Source organism: Meriones unguiculatus, chromosome X (genome assembly GCF_030254825.1).
Source record: "Meriones unguiculatus strain TT.TT164.6M chromosome X, Bangor_MerUng_6.1, whole genome shotgun sequence".
Taxonomy (NCBI): domain Eukaryota; kingdom Metazoa; phylum Chordata; class Mammalia; order Rodentia; family Muridae; genus Meriones; species Meriones unguiculatus.
The window spans coordinates 148,563,357-148,589,655 of NC_083369.1; the positions used below are offsets into that span (position 1 = coordinate 148,563,357).

Sequence of the window (26,299 nt, forward strand, 5' to 3'; positions counted from 1 at the left end):
CCAAAATTAATAAAAAGAGATGGGGAAGGACACTTCATACTCATCAAAGGAAAATTCCACCAGGAAGACATCACAATCCTGAACATCTATGCCCCAAATACAAGGGCACGCACATTTGTGAAAGAAACATTGATAAAATTTAAACCATATATAGATCCCCACACATTAATAGTGGGAGACTTCAACACCCCACTCTCAACAAAGGACAGGTCAACAAAACAGAAATTAAACAAAGAAACAATGTCTCTGACAGAGGTCATGAATCAAATGGACCTAACAGACATTTAAAGAACTTTACACCCAAACACAAAAGAATTTACCTTCTTCTCAGCACCTCATGGAACCTTCTCCATAATAGACCATATAGTGGGTCACAAAGCAAGCCTCAACAGATACAAGAAGATGGAAATAATCCCATGTATCTTGTCTGAACACCATGGAATAAAGCTGGACCTCAACAATAACAGAAATAACAAAAAGCCTACACACACATGGAAACTGAACAACTTGTTACTAAATGACAGCTGGGTCAGGGAAGAAATAAAGAAAGAAATTAAAGTCTTTCTAGAAATCAATGAAAATGAAGACACAACATACCCGAACTTGTGGGACACAATGAAAGAAGTGCTAAGAGGAAAGTTCATAGCACTAAGCGCCTTCAAGAAGAAATTCGAGACAGCTCATTCAAGCACCCTAATGGCTCACTTAAAAACCCTAGAAAAAGAAGAAGCAGACACACCAAGAAGGAGTAGACGGCTGGAAATAATCAAACTCAGGGCTGAAATCAATCAATTGGAAACAAATAAAACAATACAAAGAATCAATGAAACCAAGAGCTGCTTCTTTGAGAAAATCAACAAGATCGACAAACCCTTAGCCAGGTTAACTAAAAGGCAGAGAGACACCACCCAAATCAACAAAATCAGAAATGAAAAGGGGGATATAACTACAGACACTGAGGAAATCCAAACAATCATTAGGACTTACTAAGGAGCAACAGTTGGCTCTCAGTCCTTATTTCTAAGAACCTTGTGCCCTGACCAACATCAATATTGCCTGTAATTCCTCTTTCTGCTCTTCCTTACTCCCATAGCCAACAAAGCATTCTATATGTATAAAGTTTGATTAATAAACACAAACTAAAAACTAACCCCAGCTTGGACCTCTTCTTTCTGGAGTTCACTACCCTGGTATAACTATAGGCATTTATTTTTATTTGTCACAGGCTAGCTGCAGAAGTATCCAAAACCTGTTTAGGTGTGGCAAGAGGTCATCCAGTATAGGTATGCCATATATGTTGTGGGTAACAAACTGAACTTCTTGGCATCTTGAAATGTACTCTCAGTGGCCTGGTCTTATATAGAGCAGGTATCACTATCCATATCCTGTATTGTCCACCTTGTTGTATATTTTTGGAAAAAAAAAGTATTATTGTCAAACAATCGCATCCATTTGTTTATATGTTGTCAATGACTAACTTCATTGACAATGCTGAAGTTGAGACATTTCAATGGATGCATATGGCCCATATGACTGAACATGCCAAGTACATAGTTTATTGCAAAAGAGCTTTGTCAGCCTCTGGTTTAGTGCAGTCTCCTGGAGTCAAAGGAACCTGAACTTGTCACAAATGTCAAATTCTGTTGTAAATGGCCATGTCACATTCTCTCTGTATGAATGTGAGCTGGCTTAGAAGTTTGCTTTTAATAGACATTATGGCAAAATGACAATGTGTCATCTCACCCTAGGTTTTGTCCTAGTGCTCTTGTCTTCTGGATTTGCACACTTTGATAAAATCTGCTGCCATTTTGAAGAGGCCCACTCTGACAGCCACCTCTGGCCAATAGCTAATAATGATGTGGGGTCCTTATCATTCCTGTGGAAAGGAATCCTGTGAGTGACCACATCTGTAATCTTAGCAGCAGATCCTTTCCTAAGTCAAGTCTTAAGATGACAAACAGCCACAGTGGACACACTTTGAATGCCCGAGATAAGGTCATTCAAGCACAGGACACAGGGAAGGTGTGGTGGTTTGAATGAGAATGGCTCCCATAGGTTCGTATCTTTGAATACATAACTGGTCTCCAGTTAGTGGAAATGTTTGAAAAGTATTAGGTGGTTCCTTATTAGAGGAATATATCTCTAGTGTTGGGATTTTAGGCATCAAAAACTCACAGCAGACTCAATCTCTCTCTTTTGTTCTCTCTGTCTCTCCCACTCTCTAGCTCTCTGGCTCTCTGCCTGCACCTTTCAGATCAAGTTGTGAGCTCTCTGTTACTTCTCCATCACAAAGTCTGTCTGCTGTCATGCTTCCTGTCATGTTAATCATGGACTAACTCTTTAAAACTATGAGTAAGCCTCTAATTAAATGCATTCTTTTACACAAGTCACCTTAGACATGTGTTTCTTTCTAGCAACAGAACAGTTACTAATTCAGAAGAAACTTGCTCCACAGATATGTTTAATGATAAATCTTAATTCACTGAGTTTTGGGGATGTTTGCTATGCAGCAACTGATTAAGTAATACATACCCTAAACCCATATTATAGATCTTGGCACACATTTTGTGACAGTTTTCACAAATATAATACAGAAGGATATATCATGGACATACATGAAGCTGGCCAATGTCTGAACTTCTTTCCTGGTATTGAAGACCATCTATGTCAAGGATCCCTCTCCCAGCAGGAAAGTGTCTTCTCTACTACACCATGTCTGGCCATAGTGAGAAAAGAAGGTGTCAGACACTTAATAGATACTTTCTGGATGATGGACTCTGAGGTGTCCATCCACTGCAGGGCTATCCTGAGTAGAAGGCATCAGTCAGCTGACATCCCTATAACACTGTTTAAGCAGTCAGTCTCTGTCTATCAGCCATTGCTGCCATGGCCATGGATATATGCTTGCCAATTTTTGAATGTGGATGAATGGTGTGGAGCTCAGAAGTTAGAGAGCAGAGGGACTGCCATGATGGTGGCATTTGTGAGAGATATCTATTTCTTCCAAAAAAAAATAGTAAAATCTTGATGTTTCCTTCAACGGATTTGAAGAGGCTTGGAGCCCATGTGTTCCATCTTGGCTATCAACTTGTAGATCATGATGTCCATGGAACTCTTTGTTATTTTAGGATAAATGAAAGTTTTAGTGTTCTTTAAATTCAGTTCCATCATGTAAGTGTGCTTTGAGATGAAGAATTCAGACCATAGAATAGAGTTATGGAGATTTTTTTTATTATTATTATTAAAGAACACTGTAATTAGGTTTAGTGTGGGTTTTTTAAGATGGAAATTAATCGAAATTAATGGACCAGGTGCTTTGGCTAAGGGAGTTTTCCATTAAATCACCAGTGACCCTTCATACTCTTCTAAAACAAAATCACTAGTTCTCTATTTAGTCAAACACTCCATGCTTATTTGGCCCAATAATTGCCACCATAGCATCCCAGAAAGCCAACACAATATCAGAATCTGTATCATGTAGGTTACATGAGTGAATCCCTATTTTTGCTGGCCTTGGAAAGGGTAAGCTAACGAAAAGGAAGTGGTGGAAACAGAATAGCAATGATTTGTGTGGTCAGAGAGCAACACATAGCAAATTGTGCCAAATGAGACGACTCTACTGAGAACTGCAAAGTAAGAAGTCCCTCTCCCATCTTAAAAATAAACAAACAAAAAAAAACCTCTGTTGACCTCAGTAAATATTCCCATGTTAAAAAAGGGCATAATTTTTGCTACCTAACAAAGCAGCCTACCTTGAGAAATAATAAGCTTATAAAATGTTTATATATCTCCAGAAGCCCTTCCTAAATGCACAACCAATCCAGTTTCCTGCTCTTTAACGATCTGCCAGTCTACATTGTCATTCTTAACGTGGCTTTTTTTCCTCATGAAGTTCACAGGGACTCCCTCATTAATTAATTAATTAATTAATGAGAGAGTAACTGTTTTAAGAGAGACACTTCTCCTTCAGAAATGGTTTCCTGCGGCCCTTTATGGACCCCATAGGGTATCCCTGGCTACGCTCCCTGTGGCCCAGCAGGGCTCAATTACTCTCCCTGGGTGCAAAGCAGGCTCCCTGAGTCTGAGGGAATGGCTCAAGGAGAGAAGCAGAGCTTTGCCTGCACCAGGGAGCCCTAGGCCGCCAAGCAGCCAGAAGGAGGGCTCAGGATGCTCCCGCCAGGTGCCACCCCCTCGCCTGGTTCTGCCAGTGCAGCGTCTCCACAGCTTGCCTGCCCACCGGAAATAGACGGGAGAGCAGCGCCCCTCGCAGGCTCTCAGCTTCTTTTCCCCACCTCACCCAGGCCCGCCCGCCAGCTCCGTTTGGCGTCCCACCACTCTGGGTCATCCTGCTGCCACCGCCTGGCGGAGGCTTCCTCTCGCCCCCGGCCCACCCAGAGCGGGTCTCCTCAACCTCTGCGCTCCTACTTCCGGGGCGCGCAGACTAGGCGTCATAGTGACAGCGCCTCCGGGCGTCACAGTGACAGCGCCTCCGGGCATCACAGTGACAGCGCCCAGGGAAGCACAGTGACAGCGCCTCCGGGAGTCTCAGTGACAGCGCCTGCGGGCGTCACAGTGACAGCGCCTCCGGGCGTCACAGTGACAGCGCCCAGGGAAGCACAGTGACAGCACCTCCGGGCATCTCCGTGACAGCGCCTCCAGGCGTCTCCCTGACAGCGCCTCTGGGCGTCACCCTGACAGCGCCTCCGGGCGTCACGGTGACAGCGACCAGGGAAGCACAGGAGGAAGCGGTGACTAGTGGAGGAGCCACTCTCTGAGTCTCTGCAGGGATGTCTGAGCAGTCTCTGCCTCCAGCTGACAATGGGGCCTCTGGCTCCGGAGATGCCCTGCCCGCGCCCATGGCCGCCAGCATTGACTCCTCCCAGGCTGGTTCACCCGGTGGAGGCTTAGGGACTGAGGTGGCCTCCATGCTGCCCCACCCTCCGCTACCCATGCTGCCCCTGGCCACCGCCTCAGCGGCCAACGCCAACAGTGCTCCACCTGGCCTAGACGTGTCCCTGGCTGGGCCGCAGGCATTCCGGGCTAGGCCGCAATCTTTCCAGGCTCGGCCACAGGCATTCAGGTCCCGGCCCTGGAGACTTCGAGTAGTGACGCCGCCTCTTTCTGAGCAGGAGCTACAGCAGCGTTTGAAGAGCCTCTACCCAGCCGTGGATGAGCACAAGACTCCACTGCCCAGGTCCTGGAGCCTGAAGGACAAGTTCAGCTACATTGGCATCTCACAGAACAACCTGCGGGTGTACTACAAAGGTATGGGATTCCAGGTCTCACTTAGAGATCAGACAGTGCTGGGTGAGGCTCTGGGCTAGGGAAGGAGCTGGGCTTCCTAGGCCTAGAGCAGGATGCTTTGAGGGAATCCAGGATGACAGGACACATCGCCCCTTCCTCTTTTGCTGACATAAATCTATTGGCCAGATTTGGATTATATTGTTCTCCAGGTAGAGAAGGTCAGGTTATCTCCTCTTATGCAGTGGCGTTGCGAGATAGGATTCCGAGATACATCCCCAATCTTCCTAGGTTAACACAAAGCTTTAAGCAGTTGTATTGTATAGAAATTATAAATGTCAGAGTCAGGGTTGAATTATACCTCAGATAATTGCTTTCATCAAGTTTACTTGTGTGGAATGGGTAAAAACCAATGCAGTGCTATCAGTTTGGATACACATCCTGCCTGTTCTGACTCTAAAGCAGAGGAGTGTTTACATTCTAAGCAGGCTCCTTTTGTTTGCCTCTAAAGGAAGGGACTTCGGATCCTAGTGACATGTATGTAGAGTTTGTAAACCTTGTGACAAGATTCTGAAAGTATTAACAACTGGTGTTTGAGAAGAATCTTGAAAAAATCAGCTACTGTTTAATGAATATGGCAACAGAAATCTACTGAATGATTTGGTTGTAAAGAATCTACACAAACATGGGCCTTATTGAACATTCTTTCTTATTGCATAGATCCAAAAAACTATTTACTATTTCGAACATTAGATTCCTTAATCTAAGTGGCTGAAAATTTCCAAATTCCAAAGTATTTTTTTTCTTTTTAGTTAGGACATTTTGTTGATTTTCTTGTGTATTATTACTTAATTCTGTTTTTAAATGTGTGTGAACAGTAAGTTTTATGCTATGAAGTGTTTAGTTCTGTTTTGTTTGTCAGAATGCTTCTGTTAGATTAGACAAAACTTCATATTACGTCGTTTATGGTATAAATAAAAAGCATTTAAAGGTAGAGACTCTGTAGGGGAGATTATTGAACAAAGAATCCCAGCTTTCCTGAGTCCCAGTATTCCCTAGTGGTACTAGGTATGTTAGGAGAGAGGGCCTCAGTGCCTTCTGAGTGCTGTGGGAGTTGAGCTGGATGGTCAGAAAGGAAATTTCCATGGTAGCTTAAGACTCAGGATTGTGGCTTATTTGACATTATAACATTCCTTCATTGGTTGTATTTACTTCCTTTATGTAAAATTAATCATCTAGACCAGAGACAAATGCATGCTTTTGTGGTTGGGGTTTGAATGTTATAATATTGTTGTCACAGTTATTTTTCCTGTTGTCCTTTCTATAACTTTCTGTTGTGTAACATTGATGTTCACTTTTTGGAAACATCGTTGTTTCATAATCATGAACCATTAGTTCTGGAAGAACAGATTTGTTGTTGTCATCCTTTTCACCGGTTTTTATCTTCTTTGTCTCTCCGTTTCTGCACGTTACAAAGACAGTGTCTCTCTTCCAAACCTTCATGGAGTCTTACTATTTTAAAGTCTGTGTCTTTTCTGGTGTTACTGATTTTTTTATTTTATTTTTTATTTTTTTGTCTTCTGAGAGGACACCAAACACAATGGGTAATTTTAACTCAATAGCAAAAATGAATTGTTGTAGGTAGTGATTAATAAAACATAAAAGTCATACCTGAGAGTAAATGTTTTATGTAATGTATCCTTGTGCTGCATTGCTTTTTTAACGTGAAAATTTTCCTTTGCATTTTTCTGTATTACAAAAATTGTAAAAGATTCATCAAAGTCGATTTCCAAGAATGATGATCTTGACTTCTTTTAGTCTGCACACATCCCATGTTTAACATTTTATTCTACATTGGAATTGCTGATCCAGTATCTTAAGAGATCTAAAGGTATCATATTAACAATGACAGATACCTAGATAAAAAATGGATTGAATTGCAGGACAGTTATAGTGCATATGGATCAGTGTATGTAATTTTTTTTTCTTGTAGCTGTTTGCATTTGTGTGGGTGTTTACTCCTATCAGTTTGACATGGTACAGATGTGGAGCTCAGAGGATAAATTTGAGAGTGGGTTCTCTCTTTATTCCATGTGAATCCTAGGGATTTAATTCAGGTCATCAGGCTTGTTGGCAGGTGTCCTTACCCACTGAGCAATTTTGCTGGTTTTATGTTAAAATTTTGAGTTTTATTTTTTTATTTAACAAGCTATTATTGAAACACTAAAGACTGGCCCTCTTATTTAAAAAATTGTCAGTTGATTAATTTCTAAAGTGACAGGTTTAGACTTGATTATAAAAACTTTATTTTATTAAAGTTATTATATTACATAAACATTAAATGTGTTTATTAAATGAACATTAAAGAAACATTTAATGAATATGACATTGGGTTCATTTAGCATAAATGCTTCAATTACAGATAGTGTCTTTCTCTCCAGAATGCGCATGCACACACACTAATAGGACTCTTTAAATAGACAGAAACAGATCTGACATAATTAGATATGAGAAGTGGGAGCACCTGAAGGTTATATTTTTACAGTTTTGTGTATGTCAGCAATGACTAACAATTTTGTGGGGTTAAAGAGATGGCTCAGCTGTTAAGAGCACTTCTTGAGCTTGCAGAGGACTTGGTTTTAATTCCTAGCACTCCCATGGTGGCTTAAACCATCCATAGCTACAGTTCCCAGGAATCTAATGCCCTCTTCTGATCTTTTTGGGCACCAGGAACACATACATGCATGTAGGCAAAATACTTCTACACATAAATTAATTAAAAAAAAATTAAAAGAATAATTTTGCTGTTTCCAAATTTTATGATCTCTGCTTTATTCATAATACCTCATTTCATTTGTGTTGATTTATTTTCTCATTACTGAAAGACAGTTGCCATCAAAGGTATTTCTCATTAGGGGAAAAGGTAACCGAAATTCAGTAATGCTTCAGAAAATTTGGGACACTTTGGTAGTCCTGCCTTGAAGTGTTTAGGACAGATGACAGAGAATTGGTCCTTGGCAGCCTGAGGAAGTGATAAAATGGTGAAGTGCACCTTTTAACTGAAGCATCTTTATTCCTTTTATGTTTGGGTGTCGGGTAGGCATGCCTGAGTGCATGTGCCCTGGTGTCCAGAAGGGCATTGGATCCCCTGGAGCTGGAGTTACTAGCAGTTGTGACTCAGCTGGTGTCTGTGTCAAGAACTAAACTCAGGTCCTGGGAGAGCTTCAAGCTTTCTTGAATTGCAGAGCCGTCTCCCCAAGTCCCAGCAGTTACTAGTCTGTCTGTAAGCCTTACTAAATATAATTGCTGGAAATTTTTGTACTATTTTCCTTATTATATATTTTAATATAATAAGGAATGTACATGCAGGCTTGTGTGTTATTATGTGTTATGGTCATGTTCATGTGGAGGTCAGAGGACAACTTCAAATGTTGGTTCTCTTTCCATTTTGTGGTTCCTGTGACATTGACTTTAGGTCATTAGTGGCACTCCTATTCACTGAGCCATTTCAGTGACTTAAAAGTATATTTGTTAAGTCTGATCAAATATCTAAACAAATGTTTGCTTACAAGGACAGAGGATTATAAGGGTGCTAAGAAGGTGGCTTAGTGGGTAAAGTGTTTTCTCTACAAGCATGAGGACCAGATTTTAGATCACGACAACTCCCAAGAAAGCAGGTTGTGTGTTTCAGTGTGCATGTGAAACTACTGGCAATGTGTGTATATTGGGGGGATGGGCTTGCCAAATGGAGCACAGGTATGTCTTAGGGAGTTGTCAGCTAGAGAAGAGCCAGTTCCAGTTCAGTGAGAGATCATAAAATAAGAGGAAAAAGTGATTGAGGAACAAAACTCATTTACTGTGCACACACACACACAATTATATAGTATATAATTATATAGTAGTATATAAGGGTAATTTAAGAAATCTTTAAAAACAAGGAATTCATACTGGGTGTGGTGGTAGGTAGTTGTAATCTCAGGATGAGTGGGAGGCTGAAGATAGTTTTATTATGCCAGCCTGGCTTTCATTCTAAAATCTTGTATCAAAACAACAACAACAACAACAAAAAATCAAATGAATTAAAAGCAAACTGAGTTTTCTCTTGGATCTCTTTGCTAAAATTGTGATAAATTTGCTTGGATGGAACTTAATAATTATTCGCAGAAAAAAAAATTTACCTAGCAATAAAAATTGAGCAGTTTGCTTTGGGCCAGAAAATTCTGTTAACTATGTAAGCCTTGTTTACTCAACTCATTCATTCTTGCATATAAGGTTTCTCTGTATGTTTACTTAGTACCAGTTTCTGGGCTTTAAGTTGTTTAAAATACTGTCTTTGACTGCACAGAGTTCAAAGAAAATAAAATGCAGTAGGGAGTGAAATGTTAGAAGGATATTGTGGAAGATAGGAGCCTCTAACTCAGGCTGGCCCTGAAAGGAATGCAGTGTTCCTCATACTTCCTAATGTTGTGGTGATGCCAACTATAAAATTATTTTTGTTGCTACTTCATAACTATAATTTTGCTACTGTTATGAATCACAGTGTAAACATGTAGTTTCTGATGGATTTAGGGGACCCCTGTGAAGGAGTCATTTGACATGACCTGCCAAAGATCCGCAACCCATATTTTAGAATGGCTGCTGTTTCTTAGAAAAGTTACTTTCAGTAGTCAAGCTTAAAAGATGAGAACAAAGTCTAAGGCAGGGAGTAGGAAAGTCAAAAGCATGGAATAGACAGATATTCTAAGTGTTTACATCTGTAAGCATTTATTAAGCTTAGACTTTATTCTGTAGGAGAATCATCAAGAGGTTTCAAAAAGGAAGTGCCTGGATTATATTTTAATTTAAGACCACACACTGATGGAAAGATAGATTCAAGTGTATAAGGAAGAAAGGCCAATGCTTTAAAGACTGTAAATTGGAGAGTTGGAAGTAATAGACAAATGTATGTGTATGTGTATACACACACACACAAACACACACACACATATATAATTTTTTAAAGGCAACACTTAGATATGATGAATAATGAGTGAAATCAAGAAGTATTGGCTTCCTAGCCCTCTTGATTTCTTAAAGTAAACCTTTAATCAAATGATTTTGAAGATGTTATCACTGAATTAAAATATCCTTGAGGATAATTGAAAATGGGAATCTTTTGTTTGTTTCTGAAACAGGATCTCACAATGTAGCCTTGGCTGGCCTGGAAGTTGCTATATGGATGAGGCTGGCCTTGAACTTAGAGTTCCACCTGCCTCTCAGCATTCTGAATGGTGTGATAAGGATGTGGCCACCATGCCAGACCCTAGAAATGAGAATCTTATGGGAATCTTACTAAGAGATTTTCATGGAAATCAGGAGATGCTGAAGGAAAAGAGCCTTACAGAAGTTGCTGAGTAAGCTTTCTGAAATCAAGGGTTTTTAAGTGATCTCAGCCATGGAAATTCACAAATTCTTTAGCTGAGATTTTGGATCTTTGTTCCATGACTGTTATATCTTTCTTTCCTATTTGAAGCACTGGGGACATACGATGTCTGCTGAGCTACTACACAGTTTATTGGCTAGAGCTTTACATGGATGGTTACTATGTGAGTTAGTATTCTTTGTACTGGGTGCTAACATGTTGGAATAGTTACTTTTCTTCAAACTGTAACAAAATAACTTTCAGAAGCAACATAGGGGAGAATTGATTTATTTCTGTTCATTCTTTTGAGAGGGTACACAGTCCTCCTTAGTGCGGAAGGCATGATGGGCTTTATGGTGGCAAAAGGATTCTGCGGCTGTTTCCTTTGTTGCTATGGATCAAGAAATAGAGAGTACCTCTGCTCCACCCTCAGACACTCACTTATTCCAGCCCAATGGATGTTAACTGTTAAAGGTTCCAACAGTCTTCCCTGATAGATCTTACATCGAGGGACCAATTCCAAAGATCTGCCTGTGTGGGACAGTTCACACTCAAAACCATAACACCTGTGTTGGCTTAGATTGGACCATGGGGAGTAAAAAAATGCAGAGTATTGTGGCACCACACAGTCTGAGCTCTGCTTTCTTCATTAGGGACAATGTGAGGCACTTCCTCCTCAAAAGGATTTGTAAGTCATCTGGGAAGAGGGGTTTCTGTTAGCACTGTTTTAGGACTTACCTTGAGGAGATAGTTGAACCAACAGTGTTTTAGTGTATGGAGGGAGAGAGCTGTGGCTGAAGCAGAACACTTTCTTCATCATTAACAGGCAGATGGAGGCCCAAGAAGAAACTGTTTTGAGGTACCTGAGTGGAAAGGAGAGTAGTGTTATGGGACCTAAGCAGTGGAAATTAGAAAGGAGGAAGAGGCCACTTATACAATGGGTAGTGTAGTTTCTAGTGGACTAGGCCTGGAAATTTTATCACTGGTTTTGCAATAAGACCATTGTAGCCTTAGGGATAGCAGTTTGCATTTCATGATGGAAACCAAACCCAGCTGACAGGAGTTGAAAGAATAAGTGGAGTGTACAAGTAAAGAAGATGTGGCAGAGAGGGGATGATTGAAGAACATAGAAAGATTTCTTTAGAAGGTTAAGGGAAAAACATCTTTGTTTGTAACAACCAATATCTGGTTATATTTTAGCTGAGGGAGAGCTTGATTCTGATGTCATCAGGGTAGATGAAAATCCCACATAATCAAGACTCTTGAAAGTATTATGACTACAATTATATCAGTTCTACATTACTTCATTTAGTTTGTGGGTATAACTGAATGATATTTAAATTGGTTTGAGACTATGATTTTAGTTCAAGGTATGGTAATTTGTTACTCAATACCAACCTTAGTAGAGTACTGAAAGTGACAATGGTTTATCACACAGAGGCACAGAAGTTGTGAGGAAAGTGTGCACATTGGGGGACAGAGGTGAAATTAAAGAAGAAATGGCTTAAGATTCTTAGTTTGAATGAATGCTGATCAGGTAAAGACCAGTAGGAGTGTTTGCAGAGGAGAGGAGAGGAGAAATAGACCATGGAAGGCAGGCTGGTGTGCACATGGATCACTTTGGAGTAGCAGAGTGGAGAAGTGACTCTGACTACATCTAATAGCCTCCCATTTTCTTCACAAAATAGGCTCACCAAATTTAAAATGCTTAATGTTAAGGAAGATGTGTATGAGCCTTTTAGAACAATTGAAACAGGTTCACTGAAGAGTTTTGAACATAACATAGGTGGCACCGAGAAAGCCAGGTGTTGAGTTCATGGCAGTGATCTTTTGCCACATTATTAGACTTTTCAACAGAGGCTGACTGAGTGGGTAGTAGCAGGGAAAGAAGACTGTGATACTGATGAAAGTCTATGGCCCTGCCTTTGCTGGTAGGGGTGGTGGAAGGATAGGCTTATGAAGGAAATCAAGGGCTTTTGAGGCCTTTTAAGAGATTCTCAGGTAAGCTTGTGCTGGAAGATGAGAAAAATTCCAAGGAAAGATTCATAGAGTTAAATAAACTTTAAAAGTAAATCTTCAGATAGTGTGTTGTAATAGAAGACAACAGGCATTTCTGTTGCAATGTCACAAATGCATTGTGGAGAAAACCCTTTTTTTCCATACAACTGTGCTTTAGAAATAACAGGACTCTGGGAGGTCGAGGCTAGGGTAATTACTTAGGAATTTGGAACTTTGTAACAACACAGAAATCATAGTTCTAATGACCTACAAGCTTAGGTCTGTCCCCACTGGTGCTTGTGATAGGGTTACATGTGTCTGACTCTGCAGACTTAGATTCTTCTTGAAGGTGTGCTCTTGACACCTACTTCATTGAAATGAAAAGCCTCTTTAAAAACAAACTCCAAACTCCCAAACAGGAAATAGAATGTTAGAATGGCTAAATCATAAACATAGCCTATGAGTGTGCCAGTTGTTGGTGTGGCTACCTAACAATAAAAAAACAAATTATTGTTAGTGGGGATGCAAAATGATATAGCCACTTTGGAAATCATTTTGCAATACTAACAAAGAAGACTATATGTTTACCCTACTTCCCAGCAAAATTATACCCAAATATTTACCTAGTTTATGTTAGTACTTAAATCTTCTCTGCTTATCAATGTTTGTAGCAAATTTACTGATGATCTTTAGAGTTGTGGCAACCTATATATCTTTCAGTAATTGGTGATGGATGGGAACAAGAGACCTAAGAAGTTTGATGTAAGGGGACATGTATGAATTTGAACTACATATTCCTAAGTGAAGGCAACCTGTCTAAAAGGACTAAGTAGAAAGAGTAAAAGAGTAGAGGCAGTGAAAAAGAGTTGTTGTCCAAGGAAAGGGATGAAAGAGACTGATCATGGAGGCTATTTTTCAGACAATGAAAACATCTGTGTGGTTGTGGTACTGTAGTTGTGGATACATGGTATTTTGTCTTAGGCAAACCATAGAACTTTATAATACCAAGAATCATAATGAACACAAACTAAAAAATCATTTAGGAGTCAGGCAAAAACTGCAGGGTAGAATGCTGAATGTGATTTCATTTGTTTTTAAGTAGAATTTCAATGCATTCTGGCTAAATGACTTACTGCTGTGCTATAGTCCTAGCATGTTTTAAGTTTTTGAGACAGAGTCTATATAAGTTGCCCATGTAGTCCTTAATTTTGCAAGCTGCCTCCTTCAGTTCCCTGAGTAGCTAGGTTACAGGTCAACACCACCAGGCCCAGCTTCAAAAAATTTATCTAGGCACTTTGCACTCTTTCTCATTTTCTTTCTTCCTTTCCGCTCACCTCTATCCTTTGTTTATCCTGATAGGTCTGCAGCTCTCAAACTAAGTTGCAATCACTTTAGGGGTGAAATGACCCTTTCCCCAGGCTCACCTATTAAATATCCTGTATATCACATATTTACATTATGATTTTTAACTGTAGCAGAAATATGGTTATGAAGTAGCAATGAAATAATTTTATGGTTGGAGTTCACAACAACGTGAGGATCTTTGTTAAAGGGTCTCAGCATTAGGAAGTTTGAGAACCACTGTGATAGGCCCTCCAGGCTGTCCTTGAACTCACTATGTATATATGAGCGAGTATATACCGTGTGTGTCTTTTTACTTCTGGGACAACTCACTCTGAATGATCCTTTTCAGGTCCCAACATTTACCTGCAAATTTCATGATTTCCTTATTTTTCATTGCTGAGTAATACTCCATTGTATAGATGTACCACAATTTCTGCATCCATTCTTCAGTTGAGGGGCATCTGGCTGTTTCCAGCTTCTGGCTATTACAAATAAAGCTGCTACAAACATGATTGAGTAAATGTACATTTTGTGTACTTGAGCTCTTTTGGATATATGCCTAGGAGTGGTATGGCTGGATCTTGAGGAAGCGCTATTCCTAGTTGTCTAAGAAAGCTCCAGATTGATTTCCAGAGTGGTTGTACAACTTTACATTCCCACCAGCAGTGGAGAAGGGTTCCCTTTTCTCCACAACCTCTTCAGCATGTGTTGTCACTTGAGTCCTTGATCTTGGCCATTCTGATGGGTGTAAGGTGAAAACTCAGGATTGTTTTGATTTGCATTTCCCTAATGGCTAATGAGGTTGAGCATTGCTTTAAATGCTTCTCTGCCATTCAATATTCCTCTACAGAGAGTTCTCTGTTTAGCTCTTGATCACTGCTCTTCCCCAGTAGCCTGCACATCTTTTGTTACTATGAACAATAGCTATCAGGGAGGAAGTTTCCAGCTCAGCTCCAGCTTGGGGTCTCTATGTACTATGATTAAAGTGTGTCTTTGTCAATAGGGTCTAAACATTCTCATTCTGGTGAACAACCAAAAGCAATGGCAAATAGCATGTATTGTTTTGGGAACCAACAGATCATAGGAATAGGCAAAACTATGACTGTCTAATTTTTAATACATGAATTTTGTATGCTCGGTTAACCTAACTATTTGAATAGTTTACTGAAAATCTATTTCACTGTTACTATAATTCAACAAATGTCTGCTTATTAAGTGGTTATTGTGGATATAGACTTTGGGGCGACAGATAGCTCAACAGGTAAAGTGTATACTACACAAGCATGAGGGGTTAAGTTTGAACCTCGGGGCACATATTTAAAAAACTTACTGCATAGATGGTGGCATACACGTGTAATTCCTGTCTTAGGAAAACAAAGATTGACACATCCCTGGCAACCATTTTAGCCTACTCTGTTGAATTCCAAGCTGGTGATAGTCCTCCCCCTTCCTTCTCAACAAAGTTGATGGTATCTTATGAATAATGTCTGTGGTGATCTCTGGTCTCCATAGGCATGCACACATCCTCTCATATGCATCCCACAAACACACAAACATACACGTGTTTGGAATATTTGTACAGTTATTTTTTTCTTGCTGCTCAGCTTGTCATATATCTGTTACCTACAGATGTTTTAATTATTGGGCTGTGGAGGGGCCGTCTGCATTTTGCTGCTTCCTGTTTTGTCTTACTAGCTGACTTCATTAGGTCTCTGTAGTCTTAGGGTTGAGTCTTACTTTTGCCTTTATCAAAAAGTTTACATGGTGGACTAGTGAAATGGCTCATTGCAAGTCTGATAAACTGAGTTCAGTCCTTAGAACCCACAGTGGAAGGAGTGAACTGAGTCCTGGGTGTTGTCGTCTAACCTCCACATGTGTGTTGTGGAACATATATATTCAGTTTTTTGTTGTTGTTTTTCTTTTATGTGCATTGGTATTTTCCCTGCATGTATGTCTGTGTGATGTTGTCAGATCTTGGATTTGCAGATAGTTGTGAACTGCCATGTGGTTGATTGGAATTGAACACTAGTTTTGGTAGAATTGTTATTGCTCTAAACTGCTGAGCTATCTCTCCAACACTCATACTTGGCTTCTTATACATACAATTATCAAAACATACAGAAATAAGAAAATTTATTCTCAGGTTAATACAAAGGAAAAGAGGTGTATTTAGCTTTGCTTTGATCTCTGTTGCCAACACCACCAGGGTAAAAAAGGAGTAGCTGAGCTGAATCACACTAAGTTCATTCAGTTCCTTTGGGGCCAGGGAACATGTGCTAATTGGCATTGCAAATATAAATATAACTTTTTAAATAATAAGGTGGATGTTAATAATTTGGTAACATGAATGCTGAGACATACATAATTTCTGTGTATTTTGTGTCATAAAATCTAATCTTTTACTTGTAAACAGCCTTTAGTTTTAGAGTAACCATGGTGAATTTGAGATGGAGAACTCCACTATCAATCGAAAGATGGTAAATGACAGTTTTGTATTTAATGACACATATCTACCAAAGAACTTGGATAGTGGTGGAGAGTATTTCTCTAAAAGTCTTTCTGAGGGAGTGGAGATTTCACTCACATTCTGAGTATTTGTCATGGGCTTTTGCCAAATTCTGTCTGTCTATCCTTTTGTAGTTTTTATTGTTTTGTTTTAATTTAAATTTTGGTTTTTATTTAGCAGTATATGAGTGTGCCTTCTGTGTAGGTCTCTGAGTGTGAGTCCTTGTGTCTTCTCAAGGGCATGTGCTCCTCACTACTGAGCCACTTCTCTAGCTGCTACATTTGTAATCGTATACACATTTTTCATGTGTTCATTTTATTTTATTTTAATTTATTGTTTTGTTTTTTGGATATGTCTTTTTCCTTGTAGACCTGGCTATGCTGGAACTCACTCTGTAGGTCAGGCTGGCCTCAAACTCACAGGGATCCACCAGCCTCTGCATACCTGAGTGCTTTGATTACAGGCATGCACCACTGTGCCAGGCCTCAAGTGCTCACTTTTGCTCCAGTACCTTTCAGGATAATTTAAATCTTGAGGAAAGAGTTAGGAATTGATAAAGTAAGATGATTTGAAGGAAAACTTTGGATTTAGAGTTGAGGAATGGTAAGCTTAGAAAGTTTAAAAGCCTTACTCATTAGATGCTCTATATTATTAACAGTAGCATTGTGTTATCTCATTTCTTAAGAGAAAAATATGGAGCTGTACTTTTCAACAGACTGTTATTGACTCAAGAATTGTGAATCAAGCTGGGCATGGTGCCACGTGCCTGTAATCCCAGCACTGGAGGTGGCAGTGGCAAGTGAATCTCTGAGCTCGAGGCCAGCTTGGTCTACAAAGTGAATCCAGGACAGCCAAGCAAAGAGAAACCCTGTCTCAAAAAAATGGAACCAACCAAACAAAAATAATTGTGGATTAGTCTTTATTCATAAATGATAAGAATATATCAAATAACAGAATTCTGAATTATTGATGAGATTCACCTAGTAATGTAGTTTATTTGAAATTATGGTATCATACAAATGTCTCCAGTTTTAAAAAGTGGTCCATTTTGCAAAAGAATGTATAGCAATGTTACAAATTAAACACAGATTTATATCTGATAAAATTAAGATAATTTTCTCATGTACTTCCAATACAGAATAACTGAAAATTATAGCCTTAAATTTCTCTAGTTTGGGAACTAGAGAGATAATTCAGTAGTTCTTGCAGAGGATTTGGGTTTGATTCCCATATTCCACATGGCAAGCTCAGAATACCCTATAATAACTGCAGTTCCAAGGTATCCAACATGGTTTTCTGGACTTTGGGCAGCAGGTACACAGGTGGTATACATACATGCAGACATACAAATCTTAAAAATAATATTACATATATGCAAATTCCTTCAATTCAAAGTTAATTTTCTAATTATGTACAAGTTTTTCAAAATTAAAATTTGAGGTACGTTAAAATAATTTGCTGCTGAAATTTTTATATATGCTTAAAAACTTTTTACATGTTATATATTTGGGGCCTGTCATATTTCTTTACAGTTTACAAATGTGCTTGAATATGTGAAAAAGTCTTTTAAGGCTTGAGATATTTTTCTCATAATATGTAATGGTTGAAATTGCCTTGTTTTTGGTTACTGAAGAGTCAAGAAGCCAATGAGAGAGGAAACTATGCTTCTTAAATCGGAAAAAAAAAATGTAATTATCCATAAATTCTGTAAAATTTCTGCCTGTGTGCATTTCTTCTTTAATTTTTTTTTTTTTAGTAATTACACTTTATTCACTTTGTATCCCCCTTGTACCTTCCTCCCTCCTCCCCTCCCATCCCTCCCTATAGCCACTCCTGGTGAGACCTAATAGATTAGGATCAGAAGAAAGTAAAAGAAGACCTCTCCTATGAATGGACTTGGGGAGCAGCATGCGTGAAGAAAATCTCTTTTGAAAATTTTTAAAAGGAACAATAAGGGTCATTGCCCATACTCATTGTGTTCAGATTCTGAAATTTTTATTATTAATTACACTTTATTCACTTTATATTCAAGTTGTAGTCTTCTCCCTCATCCCTTACCAATCCCACACTCCCTCTATCATATCTTCCCATATCCCCCCAACCCCCCAGCCACAAAGTACACTGATAGAGAAGGTCCTCCTCCCCTTCTATCTGAATCTAGCCTATCAGGACTCAAGACCATCTGCGATGTCTTCCTCTGTGTCCTGGTAAGGCTGCTCCGGATCTAGCCTCTGAGTTCATGTCAAAGACAGTCCCTGTTTCCACTGTTCCAAGTAGGGCACCCACTTGGAAACTGAGATGCCATTGGTTACATCTGTGCGGGTGTTCTAGATTATCCCCATGGCTCGTCCTCGGGTGGAGTGTCAGTCTCAAAAAAGACCCCTTGACCAGATTTTTTGGTTCTGTTGCTTTCCTTGTGGAGTTCCTGTCCTCTTCAGATCTTTCTCTCTCCCCTAACTTTCATAAGATTCCCTGCACTCTGCCCAAATTTAGACTATGAGTCACGGGTTCTGCTTTGATATCCTGCTGGGTCGAGTCAGAGGTCCTCTTTGTTAAGCTCTTGCCCTGTTCCCTATTTTCTCCCTTCCCAATTTCTATCCTGTTGGTATTTCTGAGTGAGGATTGAACATCTATCCTAGGGTCCTCCTTCTTGCTTAGCTACTGAACTATTTTTCTTGAAAACATTTTCTTTAGACAAGAGTTTTCTGTGTAGCCCTGGCTTTCCTGGAACTTCCTCTGTAGATCAGGTTGTCTTCTAACTCACAGAGATCTGCCTGCCTCTGTCTCCCAGTGTAGGGATTAAAGGCTTGTGCCACCACAGCCTGGCTGGATTCTGAACTCTTAATACAACCAAGTGATAGTGTGAAGAGTTTTTTTGTCTAGCTGCAGCTATTTTGAATATTGAATTCATTGTAATATTAACTTTTTGTCACTTCTTCAGTTACTGGAAATGATGAGAACTGAATTATTTATTATTTTCACTTGAAAATCTCATCCGTCCTTTGTTTTTCTCATTTAACATGTAGATGACTGGAAAACTCCCAACATTGCGGCATCTGTTCAAGCTGCTCATCCCATACCAACAGCCTGTGGGATTTATTATTTTGAAGTAAATATTGTCAGTAAGGGAAGAGACAGGTAAGTGTAAATTTTGGTTGCCATAACCATTTTTTATTCCTGGATAATTATATTTGAAATGATTCATAAATGTATATGATATAATTGGAAAGTTGTAATCTTGAAGATGTTGGTTTTGGAAAATTTGGCTCTAAATGTTATGGTACAACAGATTGGTTCTTTTAAGTACTAGCTGAAATAAAGCTTGAGCTCATGGTTGTAACAGTCTTTCTAGCAGGGTCATTATTAAAACTGAGAGTTGAGGTTTAATCAAGAGTGTCTCAGTTTTGTTTTTGTTTTTTTTTTTTTTTTTCTCAATTCTGCTGAGAAGCTGGTTCTTCTAAAACTTGCTTAGTCAAAGCCGGTATGTGGCTTGTAGGTATCTTTGAGGGCTTGGGGTTCAGGATTTGAGGTATGACTTGGAAGGTGGATTGCTTCTAAGTTCTTGATTCAGAGCTTCCTAGGAGGTTAGTATGTGGTATGAAAGCTTCAGAATAAAACTCTGGTTGATTGTGGAACCACCTTTGGTTTATTGCTCAGTCTAATAATTGATGTGCTGTGATATGTATGCATATCAGAATCACTTATGGGCCTATTAAAGTAAGTTTTGGAACTTAACCAAAATATTCTCATTCAGAATTTTCAGTAATCAACTTTGGTAATGGTGTAGGCATTTTTAGAAAGGCCTATGAGGAATTTGGTGCATATCCTATCAAAGATTCCAGCTTCTGGCTATTACAAATAAGGCTGCTACAAACATGGTTGAGCAAATGTCCTTATTGTGTACTTGAGCCCCTTTTGGGTATATGCCTAGGAGTGCATGGAGATAACCTAAGACCCCTGCACAGATGTAACCCATGGCAGTTCAATATCCAAATGGGTTCCATTGTAATAGGAACAGGGACTGCCTCTGACATGAACTGATTGGCCTGCTCTTTAAGCTCCTCCCCCTGAAGGGGAAGCAAAATTACCAGGCCACAGAAGACAATGCAGCCACTCTTGATGAGACCTAATTCAATAGGATCAGAAGGAAGAAAAAGAAGACCTCCCCTATCAGTGGACTTGGGGAGCTGCATGCATGCAGAAGGGTGGAGGAAGGGAGGGATTGGGACAGGAGGAAGGAGTGAACCACAGAGGGGATACAAAGTGAATAAAGTGTAATTAATAAAAAAAAAAAAGACTGAGTTGAGAAAACAACAGCCTTGTACTGCTCCTGTTTTTGGTGGAAATACTTTTTTTTTTCTTTTTGATTTTATTATTATTTTTTTATCAGTTACATTTTATTAACTCTGTATCCCATCCGTGTCCCGATCCCTCATTCCCTCCCAGTCCCTCCCTCCCTCCCCCATCTCCACCGTGCCCCTTTCCAAGTCCACTGATAAGGGGGACCGCCTCCCCATTCATCTGATCCTGTTTTATCAGGTATCTTCAGGACTGGCTGCAAAGCCCTCCTCTGTGGCCTAACAGGACTGCTCCTCCCTTCGGGGGTGGGGAGACAAAAGAGCCAGTCATTGAGTTCCTGTTAGAAATAGTCCTTGTTCCCCTCACTTTGGGAAACCAATTGGTTACTGAGCTACCACAGGCTACATCTGAGTGGAGGTTCTAGGTTATATCCATATTCTCTATTTAATATAATGTTGGCTATAGGTTTATCATATATATTGTTTACTGTGTTATATTCCAAGAGTCTTCAAGACTTTTGTCATGAAACACTTTCAAAAACATTTTTGTGTTTTTTGTGGATTCCCATGTGATTTATATCCTTGTCAATTTATATAATTTTTAGTGTTTATTATAACTAATTATCCCTTTGTCTCTGGAATTAAGTCAACTTGATCATGTTGAATCTTTGGTGATTTTTCAAATTTAGTTTGCAGATGTTTTACTTGTTGTTTGTTTGCTTAAACTTTGTTGCATTGCTTACTGTTCTCTTGCTGTGAAGAGACATCATGACAAAGGCAATCCTTATACAAGAAAGCATTTGCATACAGTTTGAGAAGTTGGTCCATTGTCATCACAGCAAAGAGTATGGTGGCACCTATTGTGCTGGAGAAGTAGCTGACAGCTATATATCCTGATCTGCAAGCAGGCAGGATATATAGAATGAATGTCTAGGCCTGGCATGGGGCTTTGAAATCTCAAAGCCCTCTGCCAATGACACACTTCCTCCATCAAATCCATGCTTCCAAATCCTTCTAATACTTTCAAAATTGTTTCACTCCATGTTGACCAAGCATTCAAATATATGTGCCTATGGTGGCCATTCTTCTTCAAAATATCACAAATGTCCATCAGAGAGATTTGTCATTAATTTTGATTATAAATTCTTTATCTGGTCTTAGTATCAAAATTAATATTGGCTTTATAAAAATAATTTGGTAGTGTCTGTCTCTTCCTATTTTACAAAAGATAGTCAATCTATTTGGACTTGGACTTTGATTAGTTGGGTATTCCTCATTTTTTTTCTTGTTGTTTTGTTTTGTTTTTGGACTAAAGTTGTGACATTTAGTTAGAGGTGTGGTGTGTGATGATCAGAGTATAGTTTGTGGATAGTTAGGTCTTTGTTCCACTATGTAAGTTCCAGACCATTACCTGTTGAGCCATCTCAGTGGCTGTGGGAGATTTTCTCTTTTTAATTGCTGTTTTTTTTTTTTTTTATCTCGCTGCTTGTTATAGATCTATTTGAAGTATTCATCTCCTTTTGGTTTAATTTTGATAGGCCATACATATGTAGAAATTATTTCATTTTTAAGATGTTTTAATTCAGTACACTGTATATAATATTTTAAAGGTATACCTTTAAAATTTTCCTAAGTAACTACATTGATGTATGTTTTACAGGCTTCCTTTTCATCTCTGATTATTTAAATTGGTCCCATTTTCTTTTGCTTAGTTTGACCAAGGGTTTGTTGTTCTTAATCTTTTCAAAGAACTAACTTGGTGTTATTAATAATATGTATTATCATTATTTGTTTCTGTTCTATTAATTTTTGCCCTGGAATTGTTTCTTTCCAACTACTGATGGTAGGTTTTTTGTTTTTTTTTTCAGAGCCTTGAGGTATATCGTGAGGTTATTTGATATCTCTCAGATTTCCTTTTATTGTCATGTAGAATGTAGTATTGGTATTTTGTGTGTATGGAAGTCAGAGGAAGTCTTGTGAAAGGCAAATTTCTCCTTCTACTACTTGGATCCAGAACACTGTACACAGATTATTAGGCTTGCCTGTGAGTGCCATCTTATCCACTGAGACATCTCTCTAGCTTCTACCAATGTTTTAATATATTTATGAGTGATTACTATAGTTTACTGCACTCTTTGTTGCTACAGAATACACTGTAATAACTTTTCTCTTGCTCACTTAGGAGCCTCAGTTTGGACTTGGTTCTGATTATGTTTTAGTGATTTGTCCATATCTGTGTATAATAACCTGCATTTCCTTTCTTTTGTTCTCCAACAGCTACATGGCAGTTGGTCTTTCTGCTCAAAGTGTGAACATGAATATACTACCAGGTACACATTCAAGTGAATTACAGTATTGTTAGAGCCTGACATTTAGGACTGTCATTTCTGCTTAAACGTTTCAAGTAATTGAAATAGCTGAAAGATAACTTCTTAAATTTTGATCACTCTTAAATATGAATTCTGGGTGGAATTTGAGTGGGTTTTAATGTGTTGAAATTTCATGCTCCTCTTTAGAACTTACATACCATAATACCTATGCTTTGTTTTCCTGTTTGTTTGTTTTTTTTAATTTTACATACTTTTACCAGCCACTTGAAACATTTTAAAATTGCTCTTTCTGTTGCCACCAGTCACATCCCAACCTTTAACCCATTTTAGTTGTGTGACCTTGTGAGACTATGGACAAATGACACAAGTGTGCTCAGGAGTGTGTGAATGATGTGAAATACTATGCAGGAACCAGACAGCCGAAGAAATTGATTCTATTTCCTGATGTTAAAAATCAGTACTAGAAGAAAATTTTTATGTAGAATGAAAACTGACCTATGCAGAACTCCAGGAAATATATTTTGACGGGAACATATCAAGACAGTGCCACTGCCATCTAATTTTCTTCTTGTATACCTTGCTGTTCTTTCATTGGGCATTTTTGCTAATAGTTATGAGGGTTTAATAGGGGTTTAATTATGATATTTAAGAATGTATGTAGTTGAGTGTAAAAAACATTAAAAATTATTAGACAGTTTTACATATGGATCACAGTCTTGAGAAATTTGTGTTGACTGGAAATTATAATCTATTTTCATTAAAGTATGTGTGTGTTATTCAAATTAAAGCAAAATTTCTTTGCTATATTAGCTAAAGAAGTAATGCATGTATAAACATGTAGTGCATGACTGCAGTGTTTATGTTCATATTCCTGGTAGGAATTCTGTCTCTTCAGTACTTTTTTTAAAATATGTGTTCTAGGTGGTGAGTTTGTTTTCCTTAATGTTGTAGACAGCATTTTAATGCTTAAATCACTCCATAGTATAGTTGTTGAGAATATAGATATATATTTGGAGATTTTCATTTGTATATTATCTGTTGTGCTCTTCTGGCTTGTCTCACAATGTTAGTGAGTAAATGATTTTGAGGAGCTTTGTTCTTCATTGTAAATATACTGAACCTATCTCTCCAGGTTGGGATAAAGATTCATATTGTTACCATGGGGATGATGGACATGTATATTGTTCTTCTGGACCTGGACAACCGTATGGACCAACTTTTACAACTGGTGATGTCATTGGCTGTTGTGTTAATATTATCAACAATACCTGCTTTTACACGAAGAATGGAGATAGTTTAGGTACTGAGATGATGCATTGAAACAAAATGCCAAATTCTGTAATTTACTAATGCATGATGTTTGTGTTTATCATGTGATTCTGTTTATCTGTCTGTGCGTATGTTAAAGAAGTGATGCATTTTGTATCCTGTGAAGGCTATCTTAGGTACAGAACTATTACCAGAATACTAGTAATACTAAAAGTTCTAACCAGTACTGAGCCATTCAGTCTAGTGATAGAAATGCTAAGTTTGGCTTGGTGGAAAGAACTTTACTAGTTATTCAATTCTCTAATACAACTTAAAAAATCTGATCTACAAATAGTGTGGGGAACAGTTAAAAGAAATGGGTGGTCCAGTACTTGTAGTAAAAGAACAGGATGGACATACTTTACAGTTAGACCTGCTGATGGTGATTGCTGAAGGATGATGTCTGAGAAAAGTCTGTGTCCAAGGATAGAATAAATAACAGAAATGAAAGACATGTGGGCTAAAATACATTTACAACACAAAGACACAGTGTAAGTAAATGAGAAGTTAAGGCTTTAGTTCAACCTGCATATGCTCATTAGTTAGCTTTGTGCATAGTTGTTATTGTAGGTTTTTTCTTTTAAAAAAAACATGCATTTTTATTTTATTTGTCTGTACAAACGGACGTGTTTGTGTGTATGTATGTCATGTATTTGTGGGTGTTAGAAGAGGCCAGAAAAAGGTGTTGGATCTCCTGAAGCTGGAGTTACTGGTGGTTTGAGCTGAGCTACACAGTGTAGGTACTGGTAACTGAATTTGAGTCTTCTGGAAGAGTAGGCGGCATTCTTCACTGCTGATCCATCTCTCTAGCCCACTTTTATTTTTAAATTGTAAGCAGTATAAAAGGTAGTAAGACTAATGTTTTTAAAACCTCACATTTTTACTTTTGGGGAAATTATATGCTCATCGCAGATTATTTCTAATGGGCTCAAGTGAATAGAAGCAAAAATTAAATAACAAATAACCTTAGAGGGCAGAAACTGTTTACTTCTGAGTCGTGTTTGGAAAGTTAGACTGCAAGCAGTCTGCTGATCTATGTAATGGAATTTTGTAAATGGCATTGTTTGTGCTTCATTGCGTAGAAGAAAATTCTAAGTTTCAGTTTACATTGCAGCAGGTGTCTGTAGTGCTTAAGCACAGTCCAGATGTAACGTCTTTGGATTTTTGTCCGGCTTAATATTTTCACTTAATTTTTTTTTTTTAATTCAAAAACTCTTCCCTTTTATGTGAAGTAAAATGTTTCAGGCCTTCCAAAAAAAAAGTCTTATTCTCATCTACGTATCCTGTTAATGATCCAATATAGATTATATTCAAAGTAGTTAGCTGATACTAGTCTTTGTATTGGCTGCTTAAAATGTTTAAGATCTTAAACTTTAAACTCAAGGGAAGTCTGCTTCCAGGTATGAGAGCTCAAAATGTGCAAAATAATGCATTGTTAAAAAACCATGATTAGCCTTTTTAACACTAATTTTTCAAACATTTCAGAGAAGAAATTTTATTTTGGTAGATGGGAAGATAACAGGTGATGGGATTCTTTTTCCTATTAAATTTTAACAAATATTTAAATCAACCCTTTTCATTGAGTAAGAAAGGTGTTTCAAAAGATAAGATGCTTAAGAAAAGGACACCTAATGATGGAATTACATTCTAATTTTCTGTAAATTTGAAATATTTAATGGAATTAATAATCTAGTAAATATTGAGCATGTAGGTAGTATAATAGTAGTCAGTCAGAGCCCTTCAGTCTTGAATGGGTTTGATTTTTGGCTTCTTTGTCATGTGACCATGTGATCAGTTACTCACTGAAGAGTAACTGTAACACTTGTCCCAGTAAGTCATTAGAGAAAGCCAACATGGTAACCTGAAAATTTAC

At 38.5% G+C, this 26,299-nt stretch overlaps 1 protein-coding gene across 1 annotated transcript in view; it reads left to right on the forward strand.

Annotated features, from left to right (window-relative positions):
• Nucleotides 1-4,787: 4,787 nt before the first annotated feature.
• Nucleotides 4,788-26,299, forward strand: part of LOC132649969 (ran-binding protein 9-like) — a 64,610-nt gene continuing 43,098 nt past the window's right edge. The window contains 6 exon segments of the mRNA XM_060374742.1: nucleotides 4,788-5,009; nucleotides 5,045-5,121; nucleotides 5,123-5,265; nucleotides 19,517-19,628; nucleotides 23,066-23,118; nucleotides 24,251-24,418. Coding sequence (XP_060230725.1) covers nucleotides 4,788-5,009; nucleotides 5,045-5,121; nucleotides 5,123-5,265; nucleotides 19,517-19,628; nucleotides 23,066-23,118; nucleotides 24,251-24,418 — 775 coding nt within the window.